The 27,874-nt window shown below is 38.0% G+C and overlaps 1 protein-coding gene and 1 long non-coding RNA gene across 8 annotated transcripts in view; one reads left to right on the forward strand and one right to left on the reverse strand.

The window, feature by feature from the left end:
- Positions 1-27,874, reverse strand: part of ITGB8 (integrin subunit beta 8) — a 99,390-nt gene that overhangs the window by 66,202 nt on the left and 5,314 nt on the right. The window contains exon 1 of one of the 5 annotated variants that reach the window (XM_072783834.1): positions 11,404-11,629. The exons of 1 other annotated variant lie outside the window; for it this stretch is intronic. In XM_072783834.1, coding sequence (XP_072639935.1) covers positions 11,404-11,422 — 19 coding nt within the window. In that variant the 5' untranslated portion in view covers positions 11,423-11,629. Of the gene's footprint in view, positions 1-9,819; positions 10,849-11,403; positions 11,630-27,874 lie in introns of those variants that run through there. 3 more of the 5 variants (XM_072783832.1, XM_072783833.1, XM_072783837.1) reach the window with 3 other exon arrangements.
- LOC140608893 (uncharacterized) lies at positions 11,116-12,503 on the forward strand. 3 transcript variants are annotated; one of them, XR_012010893.1, is made up of 3 exons: positions 11,116-11,856; positions 12,058-12,126; positions 12,310-12,503. It is a non-coding gene; the product is annotated as an uncharacterized lncRNA (long non-coding RNA). The 3 variants fall into 3 exon arrangements; XR_012010892.1 differs by having other exon boundaries at positions 11,116-11,839; XR_012010891.1 differs by having other exon boundaries at positions 11,116-11,839; positions 12,061-12,126.

Raw genomic sequence — 27,874 nt, forward strand, 5'->3', positions numbered from 1 at the left:
AGTTGGAACCTTAAAAAAAATAACATAGGGAAGGTAATTTTGATAAATCTGTTTAATATTAGTAGCTTCCCAGCGTGACTTGATGGAATACTTTTGTTGAAAGGTAGGATTGTTTTAATTAAATTATAAAATCCCAATGGAAACATTTTGACTTCCATTATTTTTCCTTGATATGTAAATTATAGTAATTTACTTACTCTAAAAACCGTAAGGAGGTCACATTAAGATTGATCTTTAAAATGAAAAATAGGCCTTTTAGTCCATTAAAGCAGTATGAAAATGTTTATTTTACCTATTCATTCACTTATAGATATTAAATATAAGCCAGCTGAATAATTCAACAAAATTTGGCTAATTTATATCAGTAAATTACTTCCCCTTGTTTACTTCCCCTCTCTTGGATTAGGCATAAAGGTGGCACAGTCTACCCACAGGATGACCCTTAAAGTAATTTGGGGCTGTTTGGCCAGAGAATTCTGGAGATGATGTAGAAGAGAATAGTCAGTCATACAGCATGGGATAACTTGCCTGTAGGGAGGACCAGAGCAGGGACTTTTCTCATCCCTGAAGAGTCTATTATATATGATAGAGGCTGTAGACTCAATGCATTTAGGTCTGAATTCTGGTTCCATTACTTACTAGCTAAGGATATTGAAGAAGTTATTCAATATTTCCTTAATTAGTTTGCTTAATTATAAAATCAGAATTATCAGAGTATATACCTCAGAGAGTTGTGGGCATTAAAGGATATATTTTTATACTGTATGTACAGAAGGGTACCTGGCATACAGAAAATACTTCACAAATGTTAACTATTGTTATTCTTTTAACTCTAACACACAATGCTATGGATGTTTTAAGAAAATCTAAATGAATAATGATTAAATGAACTAGAGTAGTCTGTCTTCAATACCTTTTTTAGTATTTGGTTAAGTAACTATAAAATCCAGTTTGTATAATCTAAATAGAAATCTATTTTAAATTACAAATTGATGGTAAAGGATCAGGATTACTTTTTATACTTAATTATCAACACTGAAAATTATCACAGGAATTTAAAAGGAAAACAACTTTGTAAAACGTAGATTAAAAATACAAAGTCTCTATTTTGATCTTTGCTAGAGATTTTCCTATAAAGCCAAGAAACTGCCTTCTGGAGTGGACTGAGAAAGCAGAAACAGGTGTATTTTATGGGATTAAAACTTTCATAGTAGAACTCACTTTTGAAAAGAAAACTATTTCTTAAAGTTCAAACTCTAATGAGGATTATAGCTAAAGATGTTTATTTGCTTGAATACCCAATTTTAAGTTAATCACTATTGTCTCCACCTCATTCACTCAGTCATTTACTTCAAATTGTTTATTAGGACCTACCATATGCCAGGTATTAGAGACACAGAACCAACCTGAAGTGTCTCTCTCTCTCTCTCTCTTTTGTCTTTTTGAGATTTATCTATTTGAGAGAGAGAGAGCATATGAACGGGGACAGAGAGAGAGGGTCTAAAGCAGACTCCACATTGAGCATGGAGCCCAGTGCAGAGTTGGATCTTAAGACCCTGAGATCAGGGCCCTGAGATCACAACCAGAACCAAAACCAAAGTCGGTTGTTCCACCAACTGCATCACCCAGGCTCCCCACAGTTTCTTTCTTAAGGAGGTCACAGGTGTGGAAATGGGACACGAACAAGGATTCAGAGAGTTAGGCATGGGATACCCTAGGAAGAATTTGTCTGCCCTGTGGAAGAACCTGAAGACACTTGTAGTATAGAAGGTTCTGAGTAGAAAGGTAAAATGTAGACAAAGATTTGAAATGATGAAGACTAGTTAGGAAGGAAGGTCATGGAATGAAGGATATTTCAGCTTTCTCTACTATAGAGGCATTATATTAAAAGGAGGAGATAAATGAAAAGAGTGACAAGAATAAGAACGGCTATTCTGCCCTTAATGAGATAGTGACCAGGGAATACACAAGTGCATCCATGGAATGGGCTTTAAGAACCATGCCCTACAGGCACTTTGCCATGAAGGAGAAAGGAACTCCAGCTGTATACATTGGCATCAGGCTCAACAGAGTTATGTGGGTCAAAGGAATAAGGAGTGTCCTACACTGCATGTGTTTGGTTGTCCAGAACACATGAGGATAAAGATTCACTAAATAGGCTCTATGTGGTGGTGACCTATCAAAAATCTATGGACAGTCAATATGGATGAAAACTAACTGCTGACTGTCAAATAAAATTCTAAAACTGAAAAAAAAAAAAAAAAAACAGCAAAAACTTCTGCCTGAAGAAAGCATAGCAGTATATTCCTCTAGCCTAACTGGAAATGCCCTAAATAACCAATATTGCTAGACATGGCTAATCACTGCAAATATTTAACAGCCAAAGAATTACCTACTTTAGTAAAAATTAATGGAGACATAATAATATGAATATATTAAACTATACAGAGTATCAAGCTATAATAGAATAGCTCCAAGCTGCTAGGAATGACACAAGCCCTAGGATGATCAGTGGTCTGACATGTACCTTGAATACTTTTGACTGAACAGGTTACCACGTACTTAGTAGATCAGTCTCTTTTTCTTTCTCTCTCATAACCACAAGTCATACACATCTGTAACACATTGGAAATCCTGTGGGAGGCAGAGTTACATTCCAAGTTACTCCCATAAAGCCACATGTCTTCTCTCCGTTCTCACTATAATAGGAAACTAACCATAGTGAAGTGTATTTAAGAGGAGTTGAGAGCATTTGGGTGCTTCCACTGGAGGTATGCTTTGATCACGCTCCCAATTCACAAATCATTATATTCCCATCTGTAATTACTCTGTGCCAGTAACATTGTTACAGGGTAGGACCCAGGAATCTCCACAGAAGGAGTATGTGAAAGTCCTCTTTCATCTGACAGTCACAGTGAATGTATAACTTTGAGCAACATCCAGAAATTTTTTGAAGAAGGTAGGAGGCAACACAACAGTTCAAATCTCATCTTTTCTACTTACTACCTAGGGGACTGAAATGATCTCCTCTGTGCTTCAATTTCCTCATCTCTAAAATAGATAATTCTACCTCTTTCATAGTATTAGCATGAAGATTAAATTAATATGGCGAATCATTTAGATCAGTGAATGGTATAGAGTGAGAGCTACCTGTTTGTTACATTATGTGAGCATTATACTTTCTTTCCACTACATATAGAAGCCACACTTTCATGACTTCTTTAGGATGTAATTGGGAAAGTGACATTTTTAGAGATTAACAATTAGGCCATCTACTCAAGCTCAGCATTTAATTGTTCAGTTTAATAAAATGCAATATGAATCATCATAAAATGTTATTTTTTCTATGGCTGCTTTTATTTTATAATCAATATACAGTTTACAGAATGCATTTCATATAAAATTGGAGAGGATACATAGGGCTCAGCATTCCCATGCTGGCAAAACTCTAAACGTACAGACTTGGGCTGCGACAGGGACTAGTTTTGGGGACCAAGAAGATCCTAAGCATGTACCGTACAGAGTAGGTTTTGAATGTTGTTAGGCTATTCGATGGACATACAAAAAACTTTCCTCATGTCAGTTTGGTAAGATTCAATATCATAAGTAACACCATTTTTATACAAGTTACTCAGTGAGTCTCACTGAACCAGCAAAAAGACATCATTCAAATGACAGAATGCTATATACAACAGGCATTTTCAAGGGGGATGCTTTGAGCATCCTAGCTTATTAAGTACAAACAAGAGAAAGACTATGTAACAAGGCAAGTAGTTTATTACTTTTCAAGAAAACTGATGGTATCTGCATAGGATTGACTTCTACTTGTTAAAGTCTAAAGAAACTTAGATCAAAGCAATACCCTCTGGCACCCAGCTAGTGAATAGTAAGATGACTGTGGGGGTGGTGCTGGTGGACAAAGTGAGGAATTTAACACCCAACTATTTATACTTGGATAAGTCAAATTTAACAGATGGGACACAAAAAGCTCTAAACTGATGAACAACAAAGCTCAGGTTATTTCAAATAGTTTATTTGTTCTGAGGAAGGTTCATTTCAAAATAGGGAATAGAAAAATTGAAAAGGCAATACAGTGTTGCCTCATAAAAAAATTAAATTGGAATGAAAATTGATTATCATATTTATCTTGTTGTTGCCTATATTAAAACTTCTTCAAAGATGATACTTACTCTCCCAAATAATATCCTCCAACTCCCCTTGGTTCATTAAAATTATTAACTTATTTTGTTTTTAGTCTAATCAAGGTTTAGTTTACCAGTTGTATATAATTTATCTTTAAAACTTAAATATACATTGAAAAAAAATAAAACTTATATATACATTGGAAAAAAATATCAGCTGAGATAATTGTTTTATACCTGGTCCATCTTTTTTTTTAAGTATTTGTTTATTGGAGAGAGAGATAGCGAGTGTGGAGAGAGGCAGAGGGAGAGGAAGGGAATCCTCAAGCAGACTCCTTGCTGAGCAAAAAGCCAGATATGGGGCTCAATCCTAAAACCCTGAGATCATGACCTGAGCTGAGACCAAGACTTGGATGCTCAACCAACTAAGCCACTATATATATTTTTTTTTCAAGTTCTACCACTTGAAGATATAGTATATTTTAAAATACTTTTAAAAAAGAGAGGTTACAAGATTAATTCAATTTTTATCAAATGTGAATGGACAAGAAAATCATAGCAAAATTGGCTTGATGGGCAATTTTTTCATGTTTATACTAAATATAGAAATACCTTTATTTTTCTTCTTGAAGAAGATTCTGTTATCTAATAAATATAGTAGAACTTGATTCTTCATCTGTTTGTTACAAAGGTTAGAGAGATTGACAAGAAATAAATGAAACCGTGTTTTGGAATGAACAGAGAATCACTCTGATGACAAAACTGAGAAGAAATTTACTTATTCATTCATTCATTCATTAAATATGTATTGAGCACCTTTTACGTAACTGGCATTTCCATTACAGAAACAAGAACAAAGTACCTTCCCTTATAAGCTATAACGTAGTCTCTGGGATGGGAACAAGAAAAAAAAAAACAGTAAATAAATACGTAACATATCCAAGATGCTACAATATATAAAAGAAAAAAAAAAGACACAGGTTAAGGCACTAGATAGTGTTGATACAGAGGACAGAGAGGGCCTCTGTGATAAGATGATATTTGAATAGACATCTCAAAGAACTAAGGGAGAGGGAAACAAATATATCTCATGGAAACACATTCCAGGCAGAGGAACAGCGAGTTCAAGATTGGAGGTAGGATCATACATGGTACATCCAAGGTATAGCAAGGACCAGTGTTGTTGTAACAAAGTGATAGAGGAGGAATGGAGAAGGAGATGAGGTCAGGAAGTCATCAGGATCTTGGAAGCCATACAAAGACTTGGCCTTCAATTTGAATAGATGAGAAATCATGTAGAGTACTGAGGGGAGGAGGGACAGAACCCTGAGGTACATTTTTTTAAAGGAGTAAGTTTGGCTGCACTGTGAAGCAGAGAAGCCAGTTTAGGTAGGCATTCAAGAGTTCAAGTAAAAAATGGCATAGACCAGAGTGGTGGCAGTGGAGATGGTAAAGTGACTGTGGAATGTGAGAGAAACAGAAATCAAAGATGCCACCAAAGTGTTATCCTGAACTACTGGAAGTGTGACTGGTAACATAGTGAGTTGAGGGAGAAAATCAGACATTTGGTTTTGAATACATTTGAATTGATTTTGCCTTTATATGTATGGTGGAGATGCTCAAGAGGCATTTTGCTATGCCACCTGGAGATCAGAGAAGTCAAGACTGGAGTTGTTGGCACACAAGTGTGTTGTTGGCACACAACTGGGTCATTTAGGACCCAAGGCTACATTAGTCCATCTGAAGACTCAGTGTATATCTAGAAAAGAAAGTTTGAGGACTGAGTCCTCAGCCACTTTGACATTTAGAGTTGGGACAAGAGGAAGAACCAACATCAGAGAATAGAAGGAGCTTAATCCAAGAGAATGTGGGTTCAGGAAATCAAGGAAAGAAGTGTTTTGAAGCAGGGAGTGGTCAATAGTGTCAACTCGCTGACAGATGATAGGCCAAGTGGGATGAAAACTATAAACTGGCAGTCAGATTTGGCAATAGGGAGGGCACTATGATCTTAACAGGATGGTATAACTGCAAAGGTGATTAAAACAATGGATTCAAAGAGAAGGTGAGGAAGATTGGAGACAGCAGGAATGGACAACTTTCAAGGATTTTTGCTAAAAGGAGCGTTAGAAGTAGAAGTTGAGAGATATTACCACATGTATGGATATGCATCCGGTATAAATGGTCCAATAGAGAGGAGAAAAACTGACAATTCCAGACACAGGGGGAATAATCCTTAAAACTGAAACCCCAAAAAAGCTATACTTGTGATTCCATTGGGATAAAAGAATTGACATTTGTCTGGGGAAGTAGATTTATTCATGCTAATTTTTCTTTTTGATATACATGCATACCAAAAAGCTGTTACACATGCATAGTCTTAAGAGAAATATTTTTAATGCAGCCATAATGGAATCACTGAAAAGTAAATGATTGAAACTACCTGTCTTTGCTTCCTCCCTCACTTCTTCATCTCTGCCTTTAAACATAGTAAACACTCCTATAGCCCTAAATTTCAGCTAAAATATTCATGCCGTGAGACAAATGATAGAGTTTCTCCTATAGTATTTTGATTTACTGAAATATTTTAGAATAAAATGACATAAAATTTGCTTTAAAATGAACTTATTGGGGAAGGAGATGAAATGAGTAAGGGAAGAGATAAAAAAAAAATTAGCCCTGAGTTGATAGTTGATGGAGCCTGGTGATGGGTGTATAGTGACTCCTTATACCATTCTCTCTCCTTCTGTAGAGGTTAGAAAATTTCCAAATATAGATAAAAATTAAAAGAAATCTGCCAATACCATACTTAATCCAAATAAATCCATTACATGGTAAAATTTCAGCTTATTTGTTAACAGGTGAAGGAGCTATTTGGGGGCACAGGAATTTTTCCAAATCATAATCAGTTCTTTTGCTTTCATATACAACACAAAGACTTTTCATATGCAGCACAAACTTTTTTTTTTTATCAGAAAGCGTTTCAATTGCTTTAAGATAGAATTAACTTGGATGCTTATTGTACAAATATTTTGAAAGGCTGGACTTTTAAAAATGAAGCCTTGATTCTCTTAAATATCCTCTTTAGATAAGTATAAAGAAATCTCAGAACACTTGTGAAATATGTTCTGAGGTAAAATAATATTACAGTTATAAGAGAATGCTAATCTGATTGTTACTTAAAGAATAAATAGCTGATTATGCACAGAAGGTAAAATTTTATTGCAATAATAGTTAACATTTTTAAAAAAAATAAATGGTAATTTCTGAAATTTGTCATTCTTATATTGCTCTATAAAAATTTAGTAAAAAATATTTTTAACCTTTCCAAGTGAACAAATGTAGAAACAACAGTGTTTGCTGAATTAACTCTTCAAATATTAACCACTAAGTATTCTTTAGTGTTTTCCAGTTACTCATTAACCATTTTATACTGTTATTGTTTCTCCAATTGTCGGTGATTTCCACCAGGGAAAGTTGAAAAACGTTTCTCTAGATCAGAAAAATGGTCAGATTTATTAACAACATCCCCCTTGCTCACCATATATTCATTATTAAAAGTCCACTACATATTTGGGACCTATAAATCCTAATTCAAAAATTAAACCCAAAGTTATGTTGTTGTGCAGTTTATGGTTCCTTATATATGGCTTTATTGTCCTCAACATTTCCTTGGTGTAAACTACTAAGCGAGGGAACAAGATTTCTTTTGTAATTGATACCTAAATTTCTATTCTGCTTTAAGCATCTAATTTGCACTGTGAAGACATATAATCTGAGACTTGTAGCTATATCATGAAAGTACAACAGTTTACGCTGATCTCTAATTTTCAGAGTTGTACTGGCTATAATTTAAATTTTTTTCATGATTTTAACTGAAATGCAAACCAGTATACATCAGGAACCTTTGTATATTGACAGTGACTGGGAAAAGGATGCCTTGTTCTGATTTCAGATAAGCATTCTCTTTTCACAACTGCAGGTGCAAGGGAACCCATTCATAGTGTTTGCTCCAAACCAATTATAGTCACTAGATGGAAATACAATGCTATTACATGAGAACTTGACTAATCTTTACATGCACAAAGAATATTTTTAAAGTATTGTTATTAGTAGTAAATTCTAGAGGCAAGTAGCACTTTTTTCTCTATGCACTGGGGATGAAATATACTCTGTTGACACAGTCTTGGTCATTTTAGTATTGTGTGTGTGTTCTACTTTGTCAAATAATAACCCAAGATGGAATTACACTCAGTGGAAAATCTGCTGCAATCAATGCATAGTTCCACTGAAGAGATAATTGATAATGAATGCTACTATTTCCTTTGCCTTCAAATTTCACTTATTTTGTAATAAACATTTAAGCCAAAAAATAACCTCAAGATAGAAATTTACTCTAATTGCTCTCATTTCACATAACTGGGTAAATCTGTTGAAACAAATATTAGACAACTATTAGTGCAACAAATGAGTGAACTAGCTGGATGTTTCCATGTTGAACTCTTATTTATAAGATTATGACTTGATCGTTTTTATTAGCTTCAGGCAGAAACATGGCACATCAATTCAAAGCATAAGAGAAAATTTTAATCTACAAAACAACCACAACTCTACTTCAACAGGAGAGGTCGGAGAAAGGTGCTAGCAGAATTTAAGGGCTTGATAACCAAACACAGATAAAGCAAATTTATTTTTTAATTGGCAATAATCATTGCCTTGGCAAAAATAAATGTGTGGCTTATATTTAAAACCAAGAAGAACTCATCCCAAATTGATGATCACTGTTATTACTTACTGTATGTTTTACTGTTTGCTAACAAGCCAGGATAGCCACCTTAAATCTGCGTGTAATTCAAAGGGGCCAACACACCTTTTCATACACTATTTGACTTGAGCTTTTCTTGTGACTTAGGGAGGGAGATCCTGTCCTCATTTGTAAAATCAGGACAATAAACATTATAAAGAAGTATCCTTTCCAAATCAAGGCAATTCTATAGAAGTGGCTTGCCTGGATTGAAAGCTGTCAATCCTGGTCTAGGTTTCTGTCTCAGGGTCTCAGTCTCAGGGGCTGATCTGACTGAAGCATCAGTTAGCTAGGACCCTATTTTTATTTTTTAAACTGAAAAAGTGGTGACTTAGAGAATATTTTTCGATTGTGTTCAATTCCTTCAGGCTGAGAGCACTATGATAGAAGAAACTTTTATGCAGCCATCCTCTTCTTTCCTGGACTCAAAACCAGAAATGTCACTCCCATTATACCAGTGTATTCTCAGCCTTGAATCAAATGCTAGTGGTACATGCAAAACGATGAGGGGCATCCTCAAAGATGCCTTCAAGGAGGATGCCCTGAAGGATGGAGCAGAACCCCTAAGCTGGTTTACGTAAATAGGAGCTCTCGCTCTTCCAAACTTCCATTCTTTTACTGCTTCCCCCAATCCCGGGAGCAACACACAGAGTGTCCTCGTACAGTTAGTTATTGCTGTCACTCGGGGCGGAAATACTTGACACCTGGCCCCCCTCAGGCCGCCTGAAAGGAGGACGCTGCCACACACCCGCCCTTCTAAAGTTCTCAGGACGGATGGAGGCTGACACTGGGTCACTTACCTGGCCGGGATGTTCCTCGTCACAGCCCAGGACCTTTGGGGAGGAGAAGAAAACAAAAGAAAACCAAACAACTTACCACTTTGGCCCAGTCCAAGAACAACTAAAAGCACCCAGGCCGCCCGAAGGAACGGGGCTGGACCCGGCCGGCAGTTTTGCAGGCGGACAAATGCGGCGGCAAAAAAAGCCAGAGCGGAGCGGCACATAATGCAAAGCAGCCCGCACCGCGCCCGCCGCCTGGCCGCTCTCCGGGGCGCACCTCGGGGCCCGCGGGCCGAGGGCCGCTAGGCGGTTGCCCGCAGGCCCTGCGGGCGGACCCCGCGGCTCGGAACCAGCGGTGCAGGTACGCCGGCCCGGACGCCGCTGGGCATCTCAGGGCCCCCGAGGCCCTGCCAGCACGGCGCGCCGGGGCCCGCGACCTCCGCGAGAAGCACCTCCTCTGACGGTCAATGGCCCGGGGCGGCGACGCGAGCGCAGGCTCCGCAGCCCGCTCCGGGACAAAGAAAAGAGCTTTTGTTTCTCTCCAGCCGACGGGGCTTCTGCTGCATAAATCAGCTTAGGGAACAGCCAAACGGAATCAAACCCAAACAAAGCCCGAAGCCCGGGGGAAAAACCAGCCTAAAGTGCTATCACTGGGTGATGCTGCCTCGGTGGGAGGGGACGCCGGCGAGGCCGAGGGGGAAAAAGTCGATGGCGCATCAATCAGCGCGAGCTTCTTCCACAGGTGGGCAGGGAGGCCGATTCCACTTGGTTACAGCCCTGCAGCCGCGTCAGCTGAGCGGCGGGCAAAGTCAAAGCGGCAACGTCCTGGCTGGCGAGGGAGGAAGCGCGGGCTGCCAGCGGCTGGGAGAAGCGGCTCCGGCAGCACCTCAGAAGCCGCGGCCGGCGCCCGCGGGCGCGGAGGGAGGCATAGCAGCTCCCCGCTCGGCCGGGACCGGGGCGCACGGCCGCTAGCGCGGGAGGGGAGGCTCGGCGAGGGTGCCGTAGCCCGGCCTCGCGGGGCGGGAGCTTCGTGCCCTCGTCCTTTTGGCCCCAGCGTGCCCCGCTCAGGCGTCCCGCCGGCCAGCACCCGGGCAGCTGGCGCGCTCTGGGGTGCACCCCCGAGGAGGCGCGAGGAGCGAGGCCGGCGAGGGGCGGGGGAGCGGCGGTCCTGCTCCGGGCCGGGGCGGCGGGGCGGCGGGGCGGCGGGGCGGCGGGGCGGCGGGGCGGGGGGAGGGCTCCCGAAGTGCCGCGAGCTGGGCGCGCTCGGGGCCGCGAGTTGCTAGGAAACAGCCCCACGCTACCCAGCGCCTCGCCCCGGCCGCCTGCAGGCGCAGCGGCGGCTCCGGCGGCGGCGGCAAGAGCTCCGAGCAGCGTGGGCGGGACATTGGTGAGGCATGAAGTCACCGCGGCCCACACTCGCTCTTTGTTTTGCTCACTCCGGCTCCTTTTTTCTCCCCCTTGGCTCTGATAGTTGTCATGCCCACCGTTCACAAGAGCTCCTGATGCGTGGCCGCGCAACAAGAATCGCTCCCCCTGTTCCCTCTCCCCCTGCTCGCCGAATCCCTACACCCCCACGCTCCCTTGGACCGTTTGGAGATTCGCTCAGTCCTAACGGCAGCTGCGCACAAACCCCCAGCCTCTCCCCCGGGCACTCTGCGCTCCTTTGTTCCGAGATACTCACTGCCCGGCAGCTGCAGCATAGAGTGGAGCAGGGGGCCTCTCCCCGCCCCCAACACCCTCTGGTCCGCGGGTGCGCACTGCCAACTTTGCTTGCAGATTTAGGAGCTCACCCTTCACCCCACCCCAAGACCGGCCGGCATCTCCCCAACACTGGGAGAATTGGTCCAGTCCGCGGAGGCCGTACCCGGAGCCGCTAGCTGAAATTTCTCGCGCCTCCTTCTCCCTCGGAGTCTCAGCCCTGGGCTGGACAGCCCTGCTCTTCCCAGGGTCTGGTGGTGGCTCTGGGTTTTGCTAGTTACAGTGGATCTTTTGACCTTAAGCGTCACCTTTCCAATAAACGGAACAAAGAAGTTACAAAGTGCGGCGCAGCGGGAGAGAGAAGCGGAGGAGAGGATGAGAAAGGGCATTTCTGCCCGCTTTGGAGCTCAGAAGTTTAGGTGCAAAAAGGAAGCGGGTATTAGGCTGGGCAACTGTCGGAGAAGGCGCGCCTCCCTGGGTCCTGTCACTACCACTCTAGGCCGAGGGAGGGAACCCAGTCCTCCGGATTGAAAACAAGGCTCGGTTTCCAATCTGAGACACAGGGTGATGGTTTTCTTTTTCCTCTAGGGGCAGGAGTGGTTCCCTGTGGTAGTCTGACCTCTCATTTTCCCCCTAGCAGCCTGCCCGACGTCTTTCATAGAGCGCCCGCCTCTTACAGGCATTAGACCGGTCCAGCCAGGTCAAGGTGAAATATGCGGGAGTTTCCCCTCCTTCTTATTTGTTTAATACTTTCCATCTCCATATTTGGAGTAAAAAAACAAGTAGGAGGCTTTCTTTCTCTCTCTCTTTTTCTGTTTTCTAATTGTTAATGAGTGAATGGAAAGTACCTGGTTAATAAGCCACAACATTGAAAACTCCCCCTTTTCAGGTGTGGACTGCGCACTGGGACTCACAGAATTAGCTAAACAAACCAAGAACCCAGCTGGAAAATTACAAGTGCCCTAGATCTGCAAAACAGGTCCTTTTGAGAGACCAAATGAATGCTCCAAACCTGAAAAACTGATAACTTTGAAACACAATTCACTATCGTCAATGTACTCTAAATAAATAGAATTAATTTTAGTTCAGCTTCTTATTTTCTTTCTTTGGTTCCAAGTTGGAACAGCTTTTGTTTTGCTGTAGGTGATCTTAAAGGAAAGGCCTGAAAAGTGGCTGGGATGGAGATGAGGTCTTTAAATTTGAACACAAAAGGAGCTCTCGACAGTCACTCTTCAATGCGGGGACATGTATATTTTCTAGAGATTATTTCACAGTCTTAAAGAATACAGCCACTGTTGAGACAGTGTGGTACTGCAATGGAGAAAAAAAGTCAGGGCAGCCCGGGTGGCTCAGTGGTTTAGTGCCTGCCTTCTGCCCAGGGTGTGATCCTGGAGACCAGGGATTGAGTCCCATGTCTGGTTCCCAGCATGGAGCCTGCTTCTCCCTCTGCCTGTGTCTCTGCCTCTCTCTCTCTCTCTCTCTCTCTCACTCTCTGTCTGTACCTCTCATGAATAAATAAATAAAATCTTTAAAAAAAAAAGTCAGTTCATAATCCCTATAAGGATGTGTGTGTAAGTGTACTCTACACTGTAAAGTGACTATCACATCAGAGTTTCATGATGTATTTAAAAATCTAACTCTTGATGTTGGAAATGTAAATAGTAATTATAGTATTAAGTGAAATGTAAATTAATGTAAATAACAATGGATGTAGTTTTGTGACATTGAATAGGTATACACCAATTTTTAACTCTATACATATCTTCATCTTTCGCTTACCATGGGGTTATGACTTTAAAAATCCATCATAAGTTGAAAAAACTCTAAGTTGGAAATGCATTTAATACACCTAATTTACTGAACATCATAGTTTGGCCTAGTCTACCTTAAACATGCTCAGAACATTTACATTAGCCTGCAGTTGGGCAATATCATCTAACACAAAGTCTATTTTATAATGAGTATTGACTATCTCATGTAGTCTATTGAATACTGTATGGAAAGTGAAAAACAGAATGTTTGTATGGGTATAGAATGGTTGTAGGTGTATTGGCTGTTTACCCTTGTGAGAGCATGGCTGACTGGGAACAGTGGCTAACTGGTACTGCCCAGTATGAGAGGTAGGTATCCTACCACAGATCACTAGCCTGGGAAAAGAGAAAAATTTGAATACAATTTCTATTGAACTTGTATCACTTTTGTATCTTTGTAAAGTCAGAAAATTGTGAGTCAAACCATCATTAAGTCAGGGACTGCCTGTATAGTTAGATGTCTATATACCCTATATACCAGGTCAAAACAACTGTGTAGCAAGAAGAATAAAACATTTTGTAAATCTGTTGCAGGAAACTTCTGGAGCCCTTTAAAAAGAAAGACTTCCATGTTTTGTTATATGAAACCCATGTAAATATGTATCAGGATACCAGTTTTATGGAGTTGTTGAAGAATAATTACAGTGCCATTTATCATCACTTCACAGTTGTAAAGAGGTTATAATTCTGGTTATCAAAGTAAAATAAGACAGTATCCCAGCTGAGACTGCGATCCTGGCAAGTTATTTATAAACAAGTACATTTTGGTCTATAAAGATAAAAGTGAATTCTCCTGAGCTCTGCAAATCATCTGCAGGGTTTTCTTTCTTTCTTTCTTTCTTTCTTTCTTTCTTTCTTTCTTTCTTTCTTTCTTTCTTTCTTTCTTTCTTTCTTTCTTTCTTCTTTCTTTCTTTCTTTCTTCTTTCTTTCTTTCTTTCTTTCTTTCTTTCTTTCTTTCTTTCTTTCTTTCTTTCTTTCTTCTTTCTCTTTCTTTTTCTTTCTTCTTTCTTTCTTCCTCCCTCCCTCTCTTTCTTTCTTTCTTTCTTTCTTTCTTTCTTTCTTTCTTTCAGGGTTTTCTTTCAGTAAATAAAATCAGAGCCCAGGGATAAAGCTTGCTTTTTTTTTTTTTTCCCAATATGTTATGAGTTACCACAACTTATCCTTTTTTCTATAAGAAAATATATAAGATATTGTGAAGAAATACGGCATTGTTATCTTCATCACATTACCTGAAGAATTCTAACAGAAAAAAATTTTCAGAAGATGGTTAGTTGACTAATTCTTGTTTCTATGATGTTCTGCTGTCTTGCTTTGAAATTTCTGACAGCTAATTTTTCATCATTTGTGGTAATGAGAGCAAATGAAATTCATGGATGGTCTAAAAATAACACTTTAGCTATTCATTCCAGTCTTCCTATCATCAGATTCTTTTAGTTGCTAATAAGTCATCAAATTAGATGAATTAAGTTTCTTCCCCACTCCTTTGATTTCTCTTTAACCTGGCTTTCTGGCTAACTCAGTCTATGGTGAGAAATTAATAAGCTATAGATGGATAGCAGCAGTGAGAGAGACATGTGAGAGACTGCTCCTTTTAGTGTGTGTTCAACGTTTAACTAGATTTTGTTCAAATCATTGAATCATGATACAGTTAAGACCATATGTATGTTTTAATATTACATCTTTCTGAAGTTAGGGTCAATGTTCACAAGTTGTCTATAAGCTTGCTTCATCTACAGCTCTAAGGAGATGATGAATGATCCAGTAAGTGGGATGTATTATTGTAACCATGACTTCTAGCTTCTTCCAGTGATAAAGAACAGAAGTCCCTGGAAGGTAGTTTTCACTGAAATGTTCTTCATACTGTGGACTAAAGACTGCCTACAATATAATCATCTGTTGAGTGATTCCTTAGCTCTATTCCAGGAGATTCTGAATCACAGATCTGCTGTGGTATCCAGCAGTATTTATTATTATAAGATGCTCAAATAGTTCTTTATGTTCTGCCATTTAAGAACTCCTACCATAGTAGATTCACACAGAAACTCCCCAAAGGCCTAACATAGTACTTATTGACAAACTCCAGTGTCAGAAACAAAACCAAAGAAAAATGAAATGCTGAAGCCAATGTCTCTAATCAAGGTATTCCAGGAATGATTAACTCTGTGAGATGTTAATGTTTTCGGAAACTGACTTCCATGACTAAGTTTAGGAAATGCTGGTTAAAGTTAAGTAAAATCCTTTACTGGAGGATTTTTCAGAAACATACGGGCTGCATGCAACTAGATTCTCTAAAAGAAGACCACCTTTTCACAGAACATCTCACAGACTAATTTCCAAAAGGCACACTGCTGAATGAATCCTATTTTATGAAATTGGAAACTAAGAACCAGATTGGTGAGAAGACTGACCTTACTTCTTCAAAAGAATTATTGAGCAGACAGACATAAATCAGAGCTCTCAGTCTTGTCCACTACCTCGTATCAGTGATGACTTTTGGTTTCAAGTAACAGAGTCAGACTGTGACTGCCATAAGTGAAAGGGGAAATTATTGGAAGGAAATTGGGAGCTCACAGAATCAGTAGGAGGCTGAGAGACCAGGATTGAACAAGGTCAAAAACCAAGGGAGGCATAAGCAAGGGCAGTAAGCATGCAGCAAAAACAAATACTTTTCTAATCTTCCCTTCATCTTTGACACTTGCTGAAGATTTAAAATCCTGGCTGGGAATGTCAAGTTTTCAGAACTTTAGTCACATGACAGGCCCTTGGCTTTTTGAGGATAGAGGGAGAGGAGGAGGAACTCTTGCCTTTGTATCACTCAGTGAAAAATATAATACTGTTTCAACAAGATGATACAAAATCACCTAGGTTGATGAAGGAAGCCCTGTAAAGTGACAGATGCTTATCACTTGCATATCCTGACTTCCACAGGCTACTGCTTTGTATAACAGTTGGATTTTGGATTTCTATAACATGCAGCAAACTAATGCTTATTTAGCCTTTAACTCATAAGAATCATTATAGAGAAATGATGACCTTTGAAGGAATTTCTTAGCTTTGTGAAGTCCTTTATTGGCCAAGTCTGGAGCAGATGCTATTGTTGACCTTTCTCTGTCCCTCTAGGCGTGCTACTTTATTCTACACAGCCAGAAGTGCTGGAGACTGAACACTCATGGACCCTGTCTCAACTGAGAACTGATCTAATGGGAACAGAGTTATAAATACTCCAGCTCCCTTGTTCCTTGTATGGAATCACTTTGGGCCTTGTGTTCTACACTAGTACTTCTCAAACTATTTTTGGATTAGTTTTTAAATTTTCAATCCATCATGGATTGGTACTTTAAAAAAAAAATAAAATGAATTACTAGAAAAATGGTTGTCATACAAATGTCAAATTGTTATAAAAGTTCTTAAGTACTAACTTACTTTTTATACATGATTTATTCTGGAGCAGCCTTGAAAGGTGCAAAGACTGATACTGTCATACACCACATTCTGAGTAATATTAAACGCCATTCCCCCAGGTTCCCTTACAGATGTAAGCTGCAGTTGCCCACACTGATAACTTTATTCAAACATATTCTTCCATTGGCCACCTTCTCCCTCATTTCCCCACTGTTCCCTAGTATTTCCTTGTCTCAGGGTCCTCTTCTAGAGGAACCTAAACTGAGACAAATAATAAATAAATCTGGACACCACTCTCTGGAGTCCTCCACGTGTGATTTTGAATTTTATTCTTTTCTATTAGGCAACCTACAGAATAAAAAGTACAGGAGGTTTGGAGTCTGAAAAAACTGTGTTTGAATCTGTTACTTAGCAGCTGTAAAATCGTGGGCAGATTATTTACCTTCTCAGAGCCTCAGTTTATTCATTTATGCACAACAAAATTAAAATAACTATCAAAATTGCAAATTAAAATAATGAGCTACCACTGTACTTCTATTGGAATCACCAGAGTCCAAACACTGACAACTGGTGAGGATATGGCGTAATAGGAACCCCCATTCATTGCTGGCATGAAATGCAACATGTTACAGCCACTTTAGGAGAGTTTCATCGTTTCTTACAAAACTAAACACACTCTTACATATAATCCATCAATTGCACTCTTTGCTATTTAACCAAAGAAGTTTAAAATTTATGTCTACACAAAAACCTGCACATAGATGTATACTGCAGTTGTATTCATAATTGCCAACACTTGCAAACAATCGAAGTGTTCTTTCATAGGTGAATGGATAAATAAACTGGTATATCCAGACAGTGGAATATTATTCAGTACTAAAAAGAAATGAGCTATCAAGCCATGAAGAGATATGAAGGAAACTTAAATGTGTATTGCTAAATGAAATAAGTCAATGTGCAAAATCTACATAATATATCATTCCAACTGTATGACATTCTGGAAAGGCAGAAGTGTGGAAATAGTAAAAAGATGATTACTAAGGTAAGGGAGGAGGAAACCATAAATTGATGGAACATGGAGGATTTTTAGAGCAGTTAAGCAACTTCATATAATACTACAATGGTGGATGCATGTCATTGTACTTTTGTCAAAATCCATAGAATGAATCCTGATGTAAGCTATGGACTATGGGTGATAATGATGTGACAATGTAGGTTCAGTCCTTGTTTCAGGTGTACCACTATGATATGGGATGTTAACAGTAGGGAAGGTTAGGTGTATCAGAGTTCTAGGAGGCATATGGGAACCCTCCATATATTCCATTCAATTTTGCTGTGAACTTTAAGCTACTCAAAAAGGAAACTTTAGGGGCATCTGGGTGGCCCAGCTGGTTAAGCACCTGGCTCTTGATTTTGGCCCAGGTCATGATCTCAGGGTCATGGTCAAGCCCCACATTGGGCTCCACACTCAGTGGAGAATCTGCTTGAGAATCTCTCCCTGTCCCTTTGCCCCTCCCCTCATTCTTTCTTTCTTTCAAATAAAGAAATAATTTATTTAAAAAAGTAAAGTTTATATTACACACACGCACACACATACCTACCAAATAAGACTATTGTGAGACTCAATGGAGAGATCATGCATGAAACACATTTAGAATTCACCATATATGCTCCAAACAGTTTTCACAATGGCAATTTAGATTAAATTTCATAATATTAACAACATTGAAAATACATACTTATTTCAAGACTTGCATATTGTCATAAAATATCATAAAAATATCATGAAATATCTGTGGTTTTGATTAATACATAACTTTCCTGGTAACTATACAATTATTTACCCATATTAGTAGATGTAGCAAGCATGACTTAATATAGATACCTATAATCTATTCTTTATAATGGTCTGATTCTATGTCTCCTTAATCAAACAAAATTGTTCCTCAATCTTTTCAGCCTGAAGTCATTCTTGTGCAGTTTGACATAAAAATATATGAAAGCTTCACTTATTTGTACATGACAGGGACAATTTTTCTTTTTTTCTCTTCTTTTTCAAAGATTTTATTTATTCATTCACGAGAGACACAGAGAGAAGGCAGAGACAGAGACAGAGGGAGAAGCAGGCTCCCTGCAGGGAGCCCGATGTGGGACTCGATCCCAGAACTCTGGGATCATGCCCTGAGCCGAAGGCAGAGGCTCAACCGCTCAGCCACCTAGGCGTCCCAATACTGCCTTTTATTTAAAGTCCAACATGTTTAAACTTATATGTAGTCGGGGGTAATATGAATATGTAGTATATTTTAAATGTTATTGCTTTATTGCTCAGTACTCTAAATGGATAGCAAAGTTAAGGGCCCACAGCTGGTTTTCCCAAATAGAGGTATCAGCAGATATTAAAAAGACAACATTTCACCATTGACATAGTTCATTTGTTGAGCCAGAATGGTATGTGGACTGATTTGCACATCATTACACAGCTAAAGGCCTTTCTGAACGTCAATAATTCAGAGTGAGCCCACTACTAAAATTTTCCCTCTCAGCATTTTCTCATGATCACATAGCCTCTGGAGAATGAAGTCACTACACAATTTAAATTATTCTAATCAGATTCACATGGCATTTTTATACTTGGAATGTTTCCATTCTCAACCCCTTTCTCCAATTTCAAAATTACTTCATGTTTCACCTTGAAGAATGTGACCTTTTAACATAGTGAGGAAATTCTTTGTAACTTAGGCACAGGATATTCAATTTCAACATTCATTTAATAAACACGTAAATATTTATTGAACATTTGCTACGTGTAAAGTGATAGATCCTATGGAAAATATAAGCATCAGTAAAATCTAGTCCTCTTCTCAAAAGTATTTAATCTGACTTAGAAATAATATGTGATTAAAAAAAAGATGACTGAGTAAGTAGAATAGATCAGAAGTAGACTCTAACATCAATAATAATTTAATATAACACAAAATGTGCTTTGAAAATTGATGGAGAGGGAATAAATATTTTAACAAATAGTATTGGGATAATTGTTAGCTATTTGGAAAAAAGCAATATTAATTTAGAAAGTTACAATATACCCAAATACAGTCATGATAAATTAAAGGGCTTAAGTGTAAAACTACAAGACTATACATATCTTTTTTTCTGATACTGGCAGTAAAACTTCTTTCTGAAATGCAAATATAATTTATCTAATTCCAGAAGAATAAACCAACAAGTTTGATGATGATTTCTTGAAAACTTAGGTGTTTATACATACTTAAGAAGAGGTATAAATACATACCATAGAATGTGTACATACAAATTAATAAGAAAACATTTAGTCTACAGTAGATTAATGTGCAACACTAATTTCATGTCTGGGAAGTTAGTCCTCTAAAGATTCAGAAATATAAGAAAATTGTTTATAAAGATGCACATTTCAGTATGATACACAATAACAAAAAATGCAAATGATATTTTTGGTCATTTGAACCCTTTTCAAGCTAACGTAGCAAAGAAGATTATCAAGGTTTTTTTTTAAATTTTTATTTATTTTAGAGAGAGAGAGAGAGAGAGAGAAAGCACAAATAGGGGGAGCAGCAGAGGGAGAAGGAGAAGCAGACTCCCTGCTGAGCAGGGAGCCTGGTATAAGACTTGATCCCAGGAACCTAGGATCACAGTTCAAGCTGAAAGGCAGACACTTAACCAACTGAGCCACCCAGGCACTCCAGAAGATTATCAACTTTTTAAGTGTGCCCTAGATAATATTATTCTCTCTTTGAGATGTACGCTGCATAATCCTGTCTTTCATTAGTTAACAAATTATATTTAATCCCATTATAGTGACATGTTCGCCATCTTTTCCTCCCTTTTTTTTTTTCTTCATCTTTTCCTTCCTATTTAATGTCCTTACTGCTGCCTTAATCCTTCTTTTGAACTCCCAGCCATCTCATCCCATGCTATGGAAGCTTTCCTTCTGAAACACAAATCTAAACTTGTTATTCTTTCTTAGATCTTTCTATGGTTCATCTTATGCTATTCCCCAAACTTTCTCTAAGCCATGAAAGAGAACTTTAGTGAGCATCAACTATGAAACCTTGAATATGATGGCCCTAAATCACAATTCCTGGTACCATTTTGTATGACATCTCCCTTGACTACCCTATGCTCTACAGAAGAGGATCTTGATTTTCTATAAGCACTTTCACTTGCCTTTTCACAGGCTTCAACATCAGCTGAATATGTTTTCCTTACCTGCTTTTCCTTTCCATTTGTTCCACTTGATTGTTAAGAATAATTTCTGTTACCATTTCTACCAAGTCTTTCAGGATTTTTCTTGGTATAATCTACAATATCTTTCACTTCTAAGTAATCTTTAAATAAAATAAAAAGTAATATCTTTTTATTATAGAAAATTTGAAGAATATATTACATTTTCATGGTGAATTTTATTTGCCTTATTTTTATGTAGCTTTGTTCAGACTGGGTCTACCATTTTGTTTTTAATATGTATTCTTCATGAACATATTTCTATGTTATATATTATTCTCTAGTGAGTTTGTTATTCAGTTTACTTAAATATGCTCCTTGACTCCACCAGATTTTTGGCAGTGAAACAGTTTACTCAAACTAGGTATTTTGAGGAGAATTTGTTAATAAGTTTGTAATAATTTGTAAATAAAAATAATTGTTTATAAACATGAGAGTAGAGTGTCAGTGTTAATGCTGTATTCTTGAATTAGAAACAGTGGGGAGATGCATCACTATGCTCAGGCTTGAAAGAGTAGAATAAGAGTGTATTATTAAACCCCAGAGGTATTGAGTGTGTAGATACCACCTGACAGGTTCTATCACCTTTGTTCAAGAGTGACAGCCAGCCTGAGATCATTTGCACAGACAGGACAGGAAGAATAACTGCCTCTATTTCATTCTTTTCATCTTCTCTGATGTCCTGTTAAGACATACCATGGGTGAAGCCCATCCCTAAGCAAGAGGGTAGTGGAGCAATAGCCAGGGTTCAGGCAGGCTGGCCCCTCAAGCCAGAGTGGAGTGGAGAGGTAGTGAAGCAAAAAAAAAAAAAAAAAGATACTTGGCATCCCTTAGAATGGCATGTGGGTCATTTATGGGTTTTGACCATTTTAATAACAAACATATATGCATAAATCTTTATTTAAATTATTAAATATTTAAGATTTTTTCCTTAAGAAAAATTTTTGAGGTGAAGTTACTGAGTCAAAGGTTAAATACATTCTCAGGGCTCTTTATACTTTCTGCCAAATAGCTTTGCTTTATCAAAGGACCCAGAAAAATAAGAATAAAAGGACTTGAGAAGTTTTACCCAATGAAGAGCCCAGTGCTAGGAACTCATTGTGTCTTTGGAAATGGCATCTTAAGACAGGCTTCTTCAGCAGGAAATGGAAAGTAGAGTTAAGCGGTATAATTGAAATTGAAACCTAAAGGGTAGGTTTTATGGAAGGGAACAAGTGATAGTGTCATCTTCTGGGGCTTATAGCAGTAAGGAACTTTTAGCACCCTTGGCTTGAAGGGTCAAGAAGAGGCAGTATGTCAGGGCACACACACACAAAAGGTCTATAGGAGCTGTATAAAGAAAGCCTCCAGACAAGAAGGAAGGAACCAGTTGGTGAACAGCAGGGGAAAAGCAGGGCAAATCAAGCAAGATCTTGATATCAATTTCTTCCTACCCTCCAAACTCCTGTCAGTGCCTCAGATGGATCAAACCTAATGGAAGCCAGAGATAAAGTAACCCTTCAATGCAATCTACACTGGCCAGTTTCCCGGGACAGAGAGGGTAGAGAAGGGAACTGGATGGGTAAATGGAGAATATTCAACTTGTTTAGTTTCAAAGGAGATCAATTGGCAAGGGAAAGGAGATTGGCTTTATTAAGATAGCCATAATCTATCTTGGCAAGATTTGCAAAAAAACAAAGCAAAACAAAACAAAAACCAAAACAAAACAAAAACAAAAACGACCATGAAAATTGCCCATTACTCTTTGCCTAATTAATAAGTGTTTTTATTGCTGCAAGCAAATGTAAGTTTCCTCTCAAATATACCCCTAGTTGTTTGCTTGAATTTCCTGGACCTTCTTGACTGACTGTGAAACACAAATTTTAGAATCAAATATGAACACATGTTTTCTTTGGCCCTCATACTATCTGCCTTTAGAGTGGTTTAACTTAATTTTTTTTTTTAATTTTTGCCAAATGCTTTAAAATTAGGAGATATCATAAAATCCCAGTTTTAGTTTCTTTTTAACAGTCAGACTATTAAGACACAACTGGGCCTACATTTCTGTAAGACATTGAGCTGGAGCTGCATATCTTCTCCTACTTAAGAAGGAGCCCAGACTCTTCAGTTTGCCACAGTCCTCACCATTCCCGGTTGTAATTTTGATAGCCAGTTACAGTTTTTCAATACAATCATGCTACTGCTTTTCATATACCTAAGATGGGTTTGCTCTTATATATGTCCAAGTCCTGTAGACATTTGAGTTTGTGGTCTTTTCATTAGTGGCTCATAGACAAAGGAGGCCTCATTTATTTTCTTAGGATCAACTGAACATTTGACATCAATGCAGCAGGAACTACATTATGAACAGTAAGAGGTGGTATAAGTAAAACTACTGACAATATTTTCACAATTCCTTTTGCCAAATAGTGATTGCCTATTACCTGTCCGGTGTCCTGGCCTTTACCACTTTCCATTATGTCTCCTCTCTGCAGGAAGTGGCATGGAATTATAACAGCTTTTCTCTCATTAAAACAGATTTCTTTTTATGAAACCGGACACTGCCCAGATGGTGAAACTAAATAATAATATGGCTCTCTATTATAGACATTGAAGATGATATTAGATGCTCAAGCAAAGATATATGTACAAGTGGGCAATGTCAGGTTTTATTTGCATAAAATGTTTGGTAAGACATTAGGCCTAGAACCTTTAAGAAACTTTTTATTAACACCTCTTAGAATATAAGAAAGGTTAAAAGACTAGAAAGGTTAAAAGACAACAAGAGTTTAAAGAACTTAAGGTTTTGTTTTAAATATTTTACCCAGATAGCAAACAATATGTGTTTAGAGAAAGGAGAGAAATAACAACTGGAGGCATAAATGCCATATGACCTTACTTTAGAAGAACAACAGAGCTTAAAAAATCAGTCCAAAAACCTTACTCTGTCTTTGTTTTTTCCTACCTATTTTCAACCCTAGGACAGAAGATTCAAGAGTATATTAGACCACACATACATTTGTGTTTTCAGGAATGTGAAAAATAATTTTTGCTGACAGGGAACCAGATTCTTAAGACTAAGCAGGATTTAATGAGATAAAGTTCATGGTAGGACATCTTAGATTAAGTAAGTGATTAAAGCCCTTTAAACATAAGAATTTCTCTCAAGATTCAGCCATCCTGGGAAACCTGAGTGGGTGGCTTAGTGGTTTAGCGCTGCCTTCAGCCCAGGGCCTGATCCTGGGGACCCAGGATCAAGTCCCACATTGGGCTCCCTGCATGGAGCCTGCTTCTTCCTCTGCCTGTGTCTCTGCCTCTCTGTGTGTGTGTCTCTTATGAGTAAATAAATAAAATCTTAAAAAAAGAAAAAAGATTCAGCCATCCTGCGACCTAAAAGGACTTGAATCAGTTGAGTGAATAGGATTAGGAAGATTAGACGTGGTACCTGAGTGTGAGTGCCTTGGATAAAAGGGCAAACAAAATCCAGGTATGAGATTTTAAGAGAGATTAAATGAGAGATTTTAAGGATTGAAATTAAAAGTGAGAGTTTTAGTAAGATGAATAAGGTCTGAGAATCTAATGTAAAATAAGGTAACTATAATTGATGGCACTGTATTGTATAATTGAAAATTGCTAAAGGGGTAGAAAAATGTTCTCATAAAAAAGATAAATATGCGAGGTGATTGATGCATTAATTACCTAGATAGAAGAATTCTTTCACAATGTATACCTATATCAAATCACCATGATGTACACTTTAAATATGTTATAATTTTTATACCAATTATACCTCAGTGAAGCTAAAATTTTTTAAAAAGTAAAATTTTTAACTAAATACAATATTTATCTTAGGTTTTTATCTTTGTACATCTTATGCTGAATAAATCATTAGTAAAACACTTTATATCTTTATTCTATTACTAATTCAATAAACACATACAGAGCTTTGAGGCATCCTTATTTTTCTCCTAAGTGGCTAGCATACAATAATTAATAAGACATAGTCTCTATGTCCTAGGACTTCACAGTACACCGAGATAGCCATTTAAAAAATAACTACAATATAATTCTATATTAATTATATGAGCAATAATAGCAATATGTTTGGAATATGTGAGATAGTATAGGGAAGTGAAAAATTTACTCCTTTGGGGAATCAAGAAAAGCTTTACATGAGAGAAGTTTACATGGGGTTTTAACAAATGAATGAGGAATAGTTACTGGGGTAATGAAGTGAACAGAACAGAATGTGCAAGAGCCCAAAGTTATTAACTTTTGTAGTGGGTTCCAGTTTGAATGTGGAAGGAAATAGCCAATAAAGAGGCTAGAGAGGTAGGTAGAAATAGACCATGGAAGACCCTGTTGGGCAAGGAGTTTGGACTTTCTCCTGCACATGATGAGGAATCATTGTGAAATCCTAAGAAGGCAAATGATTTAGTTATATTGTCATTTTGGATATATCATTCTGGTATCAGTGTGGAGAGTGAATGTGAGAGGATCAGACTGCAGCAGGATTAGGTGAGATGTGCAAAGGACCTGGGCCAGGAAAGTGGTATTTGATGAGGACAGGAGGCAATAATTTTGAGATATTTATATTTAGGAGGTAAAAAAAAGATATCTAGGATATATTTAGTGATTAGTCAGGGAATATAAAAGGAAAAGTAAGATATACTGGGGAAGATAATTTAGAAGTGGCCTGCAAGAATTTCAGGTGGAGATATCCAGAAGACAGTTGGGAATATAGGTTTGAAGCTTAAAACAGAAGTATATACTGTTATAAGGTAGTATATAAAGTCATGGGTATTCTTTGGTGGAATATGTAGAAGAATTACAAATTATGGTCGAGAAGAGGAATCTGTGAAACAGCAATTAAAGGCTGAGATGAGATACTCAGTGAGTCAAGAGAACAAGGTTAGTAGAGACTCATTGATAGAAACCAAGAAGAAATGAAACATATCTAAAAAGAAAGATAGATTCGAGGGTCAAATGCTACAGAAAAGTCAATCTTCATAAGGGCTTCAAATGCCCTAATAGATTGGAACCTAGGAGATTGTTGTTAGGGTGAGCATTCTCTGTAAAAGGTGCCAGATTAAACTACCTGAACAAGTTGAAGACATCTTTTGGTATGCTGATATGAGAAGAGGATGAAAGTAGTCAGAATAAATTGAGAGAAAGTTCTACATTTCTTAAAGCATCCTTATATATGCTGCCATATTAATAGTTTTTTTAAAATAAAATCAGTATGGAAACATTTGTTTGGTATCACAGCGTAAGCTATGTCTATAGGACAGCTTATCTGTTGTTAGCTCTCCTGGGGATAGGAAGTGACATTTCAGATTTCAATCTAAGAGGAAGTAAGTAATATGTATAACACCTGATGGGGAAATTCAAACACCTCTGTGTTTCAGGGTATACTTAACTTGATGTCATAAGAAATGAAAGCTATGTAAACGGACTTTGCAGTACAATAGTTAAAATAACAGAAAAAACAAAACATATGTTATATTCCTGTAAATTGGACATACTGTTACAGAAAAATAGGCAAAGATCTGCTTCAGAGGCCAGATTCTCAGAGATAAAAAACTAGAAGGAACCTGGCACAATGGATAACTATTGAATTGAATTTTAGGAATTAAATCTTTTATAATACAAATGAAAAATTGGATAGTAGAAGGGCAAAATGATTTAATCAAAGTTGCTCAATGAATTAGTGACAGAAACTAGCATTAGTTATATTTGGCAGTTAAATTTGTTTCTCATTCATTAAGTGCAATTTATATGCCAGGGACTGTGCTAAGCACTATCTATTCATTTTATCTTTTAATCTTCAAAGACAATTATGACTTCAGTAATATTATTATTACATTTACAGAAGGGGAAACTGAGTCACGAGAAATAAAATAACATACCCAAGATCACTTTGTAAATGGTGGAGTTAGCATTTAAACCTAGGCAATCCGACTTGAGTTAAATGCTTTTAATCATGACCATCTTCTATCAGATATAAGCACATACACTGTAAAATTATTACTTGAAACTGTTAGAGACATTCAGCTTTCTTTTTTATAGATAAGGATCATATGTACATTAAATATTCTTTCTGGTTTTGGGCTTTAATGAGAAAGAGTTAAAAACAGAAAAGTCACAATGCGATAATTGAGAAATTTAATTTATTAGATTAATGTTTTCCTTCAACAAATAAATTTTGAAAAAAAAAAACAGCTTTGATTTTTTCATTTTACCACAAATGTAACATAATAATAACATGGTTCAGAAAAGCTTATTGTCATCATGAAATAACACATTTTTGCCAAGGTAATTATTATAATAATAGGCTATTTCACATTTTTCCCTTCTCCACCCAAGTCATTTTTTTTAATAAGCAGACTTTCATCTGCTTAGCATATGAGTTAGATGACAATGTATTTGCCTAACTGGTTGTTTTATTTTGGGAGTGCGAGGCAAGATTACATTCTACCAACAACTTTAGTCATCATCTTGCATGTAAATCGTATAAATTGAGTTAGCTTGACACTCCAGTGGTAAAATTCTTTTTTAAAAAAAGATTTTATTTATTTATTCATGAGAAACACAGAAAGAGAGAGGCAGAGACACAAGCGGAGGAAGAAGCAGGCTCTCTGCAGGGATCCTGATTCAGGACTTGATCCCAGGACCCCGGGATCACAGCCTGAGCCAAAGGCAGACGCTCAATCGCTGAGCTACCCAGACGTCCCTCCAGTGGTAAAATTCTAAGAATATTGACTGATGTTTTTATATTCACCTTAGGTAACTAATGGAAAATCCAGTAAATAGAGCAGATTTTATTGGTGGAGAGGTGCACAGCAGGCTTGTGGCCATTGTATTTGAATTGGCTGTTCAGCATTTACTAAATGGTGCTTCTTACTGACTTAAGAATTAACTAAGCCTTAGGTTTTGCTTCCATTCTAGATAAGTGCAGAAGAATGAAATGTGAGTCTAGCATAGGTCTTTTTTCTTCCCAGA

The sequence above is a fragment of the Canis lupus genome, chromosome 18 (genome assembly GCF_048164855.1).
Source record: "Canis lupus baileyi chromosome 18, mCanLup2.hap1, whole genome shotgun sequence".
Lineage (NCBI taxonomy): Eukaryota > Metazoa > Chordata > Mammalia > Carnivora > Canidae > Canis > Canis lupus.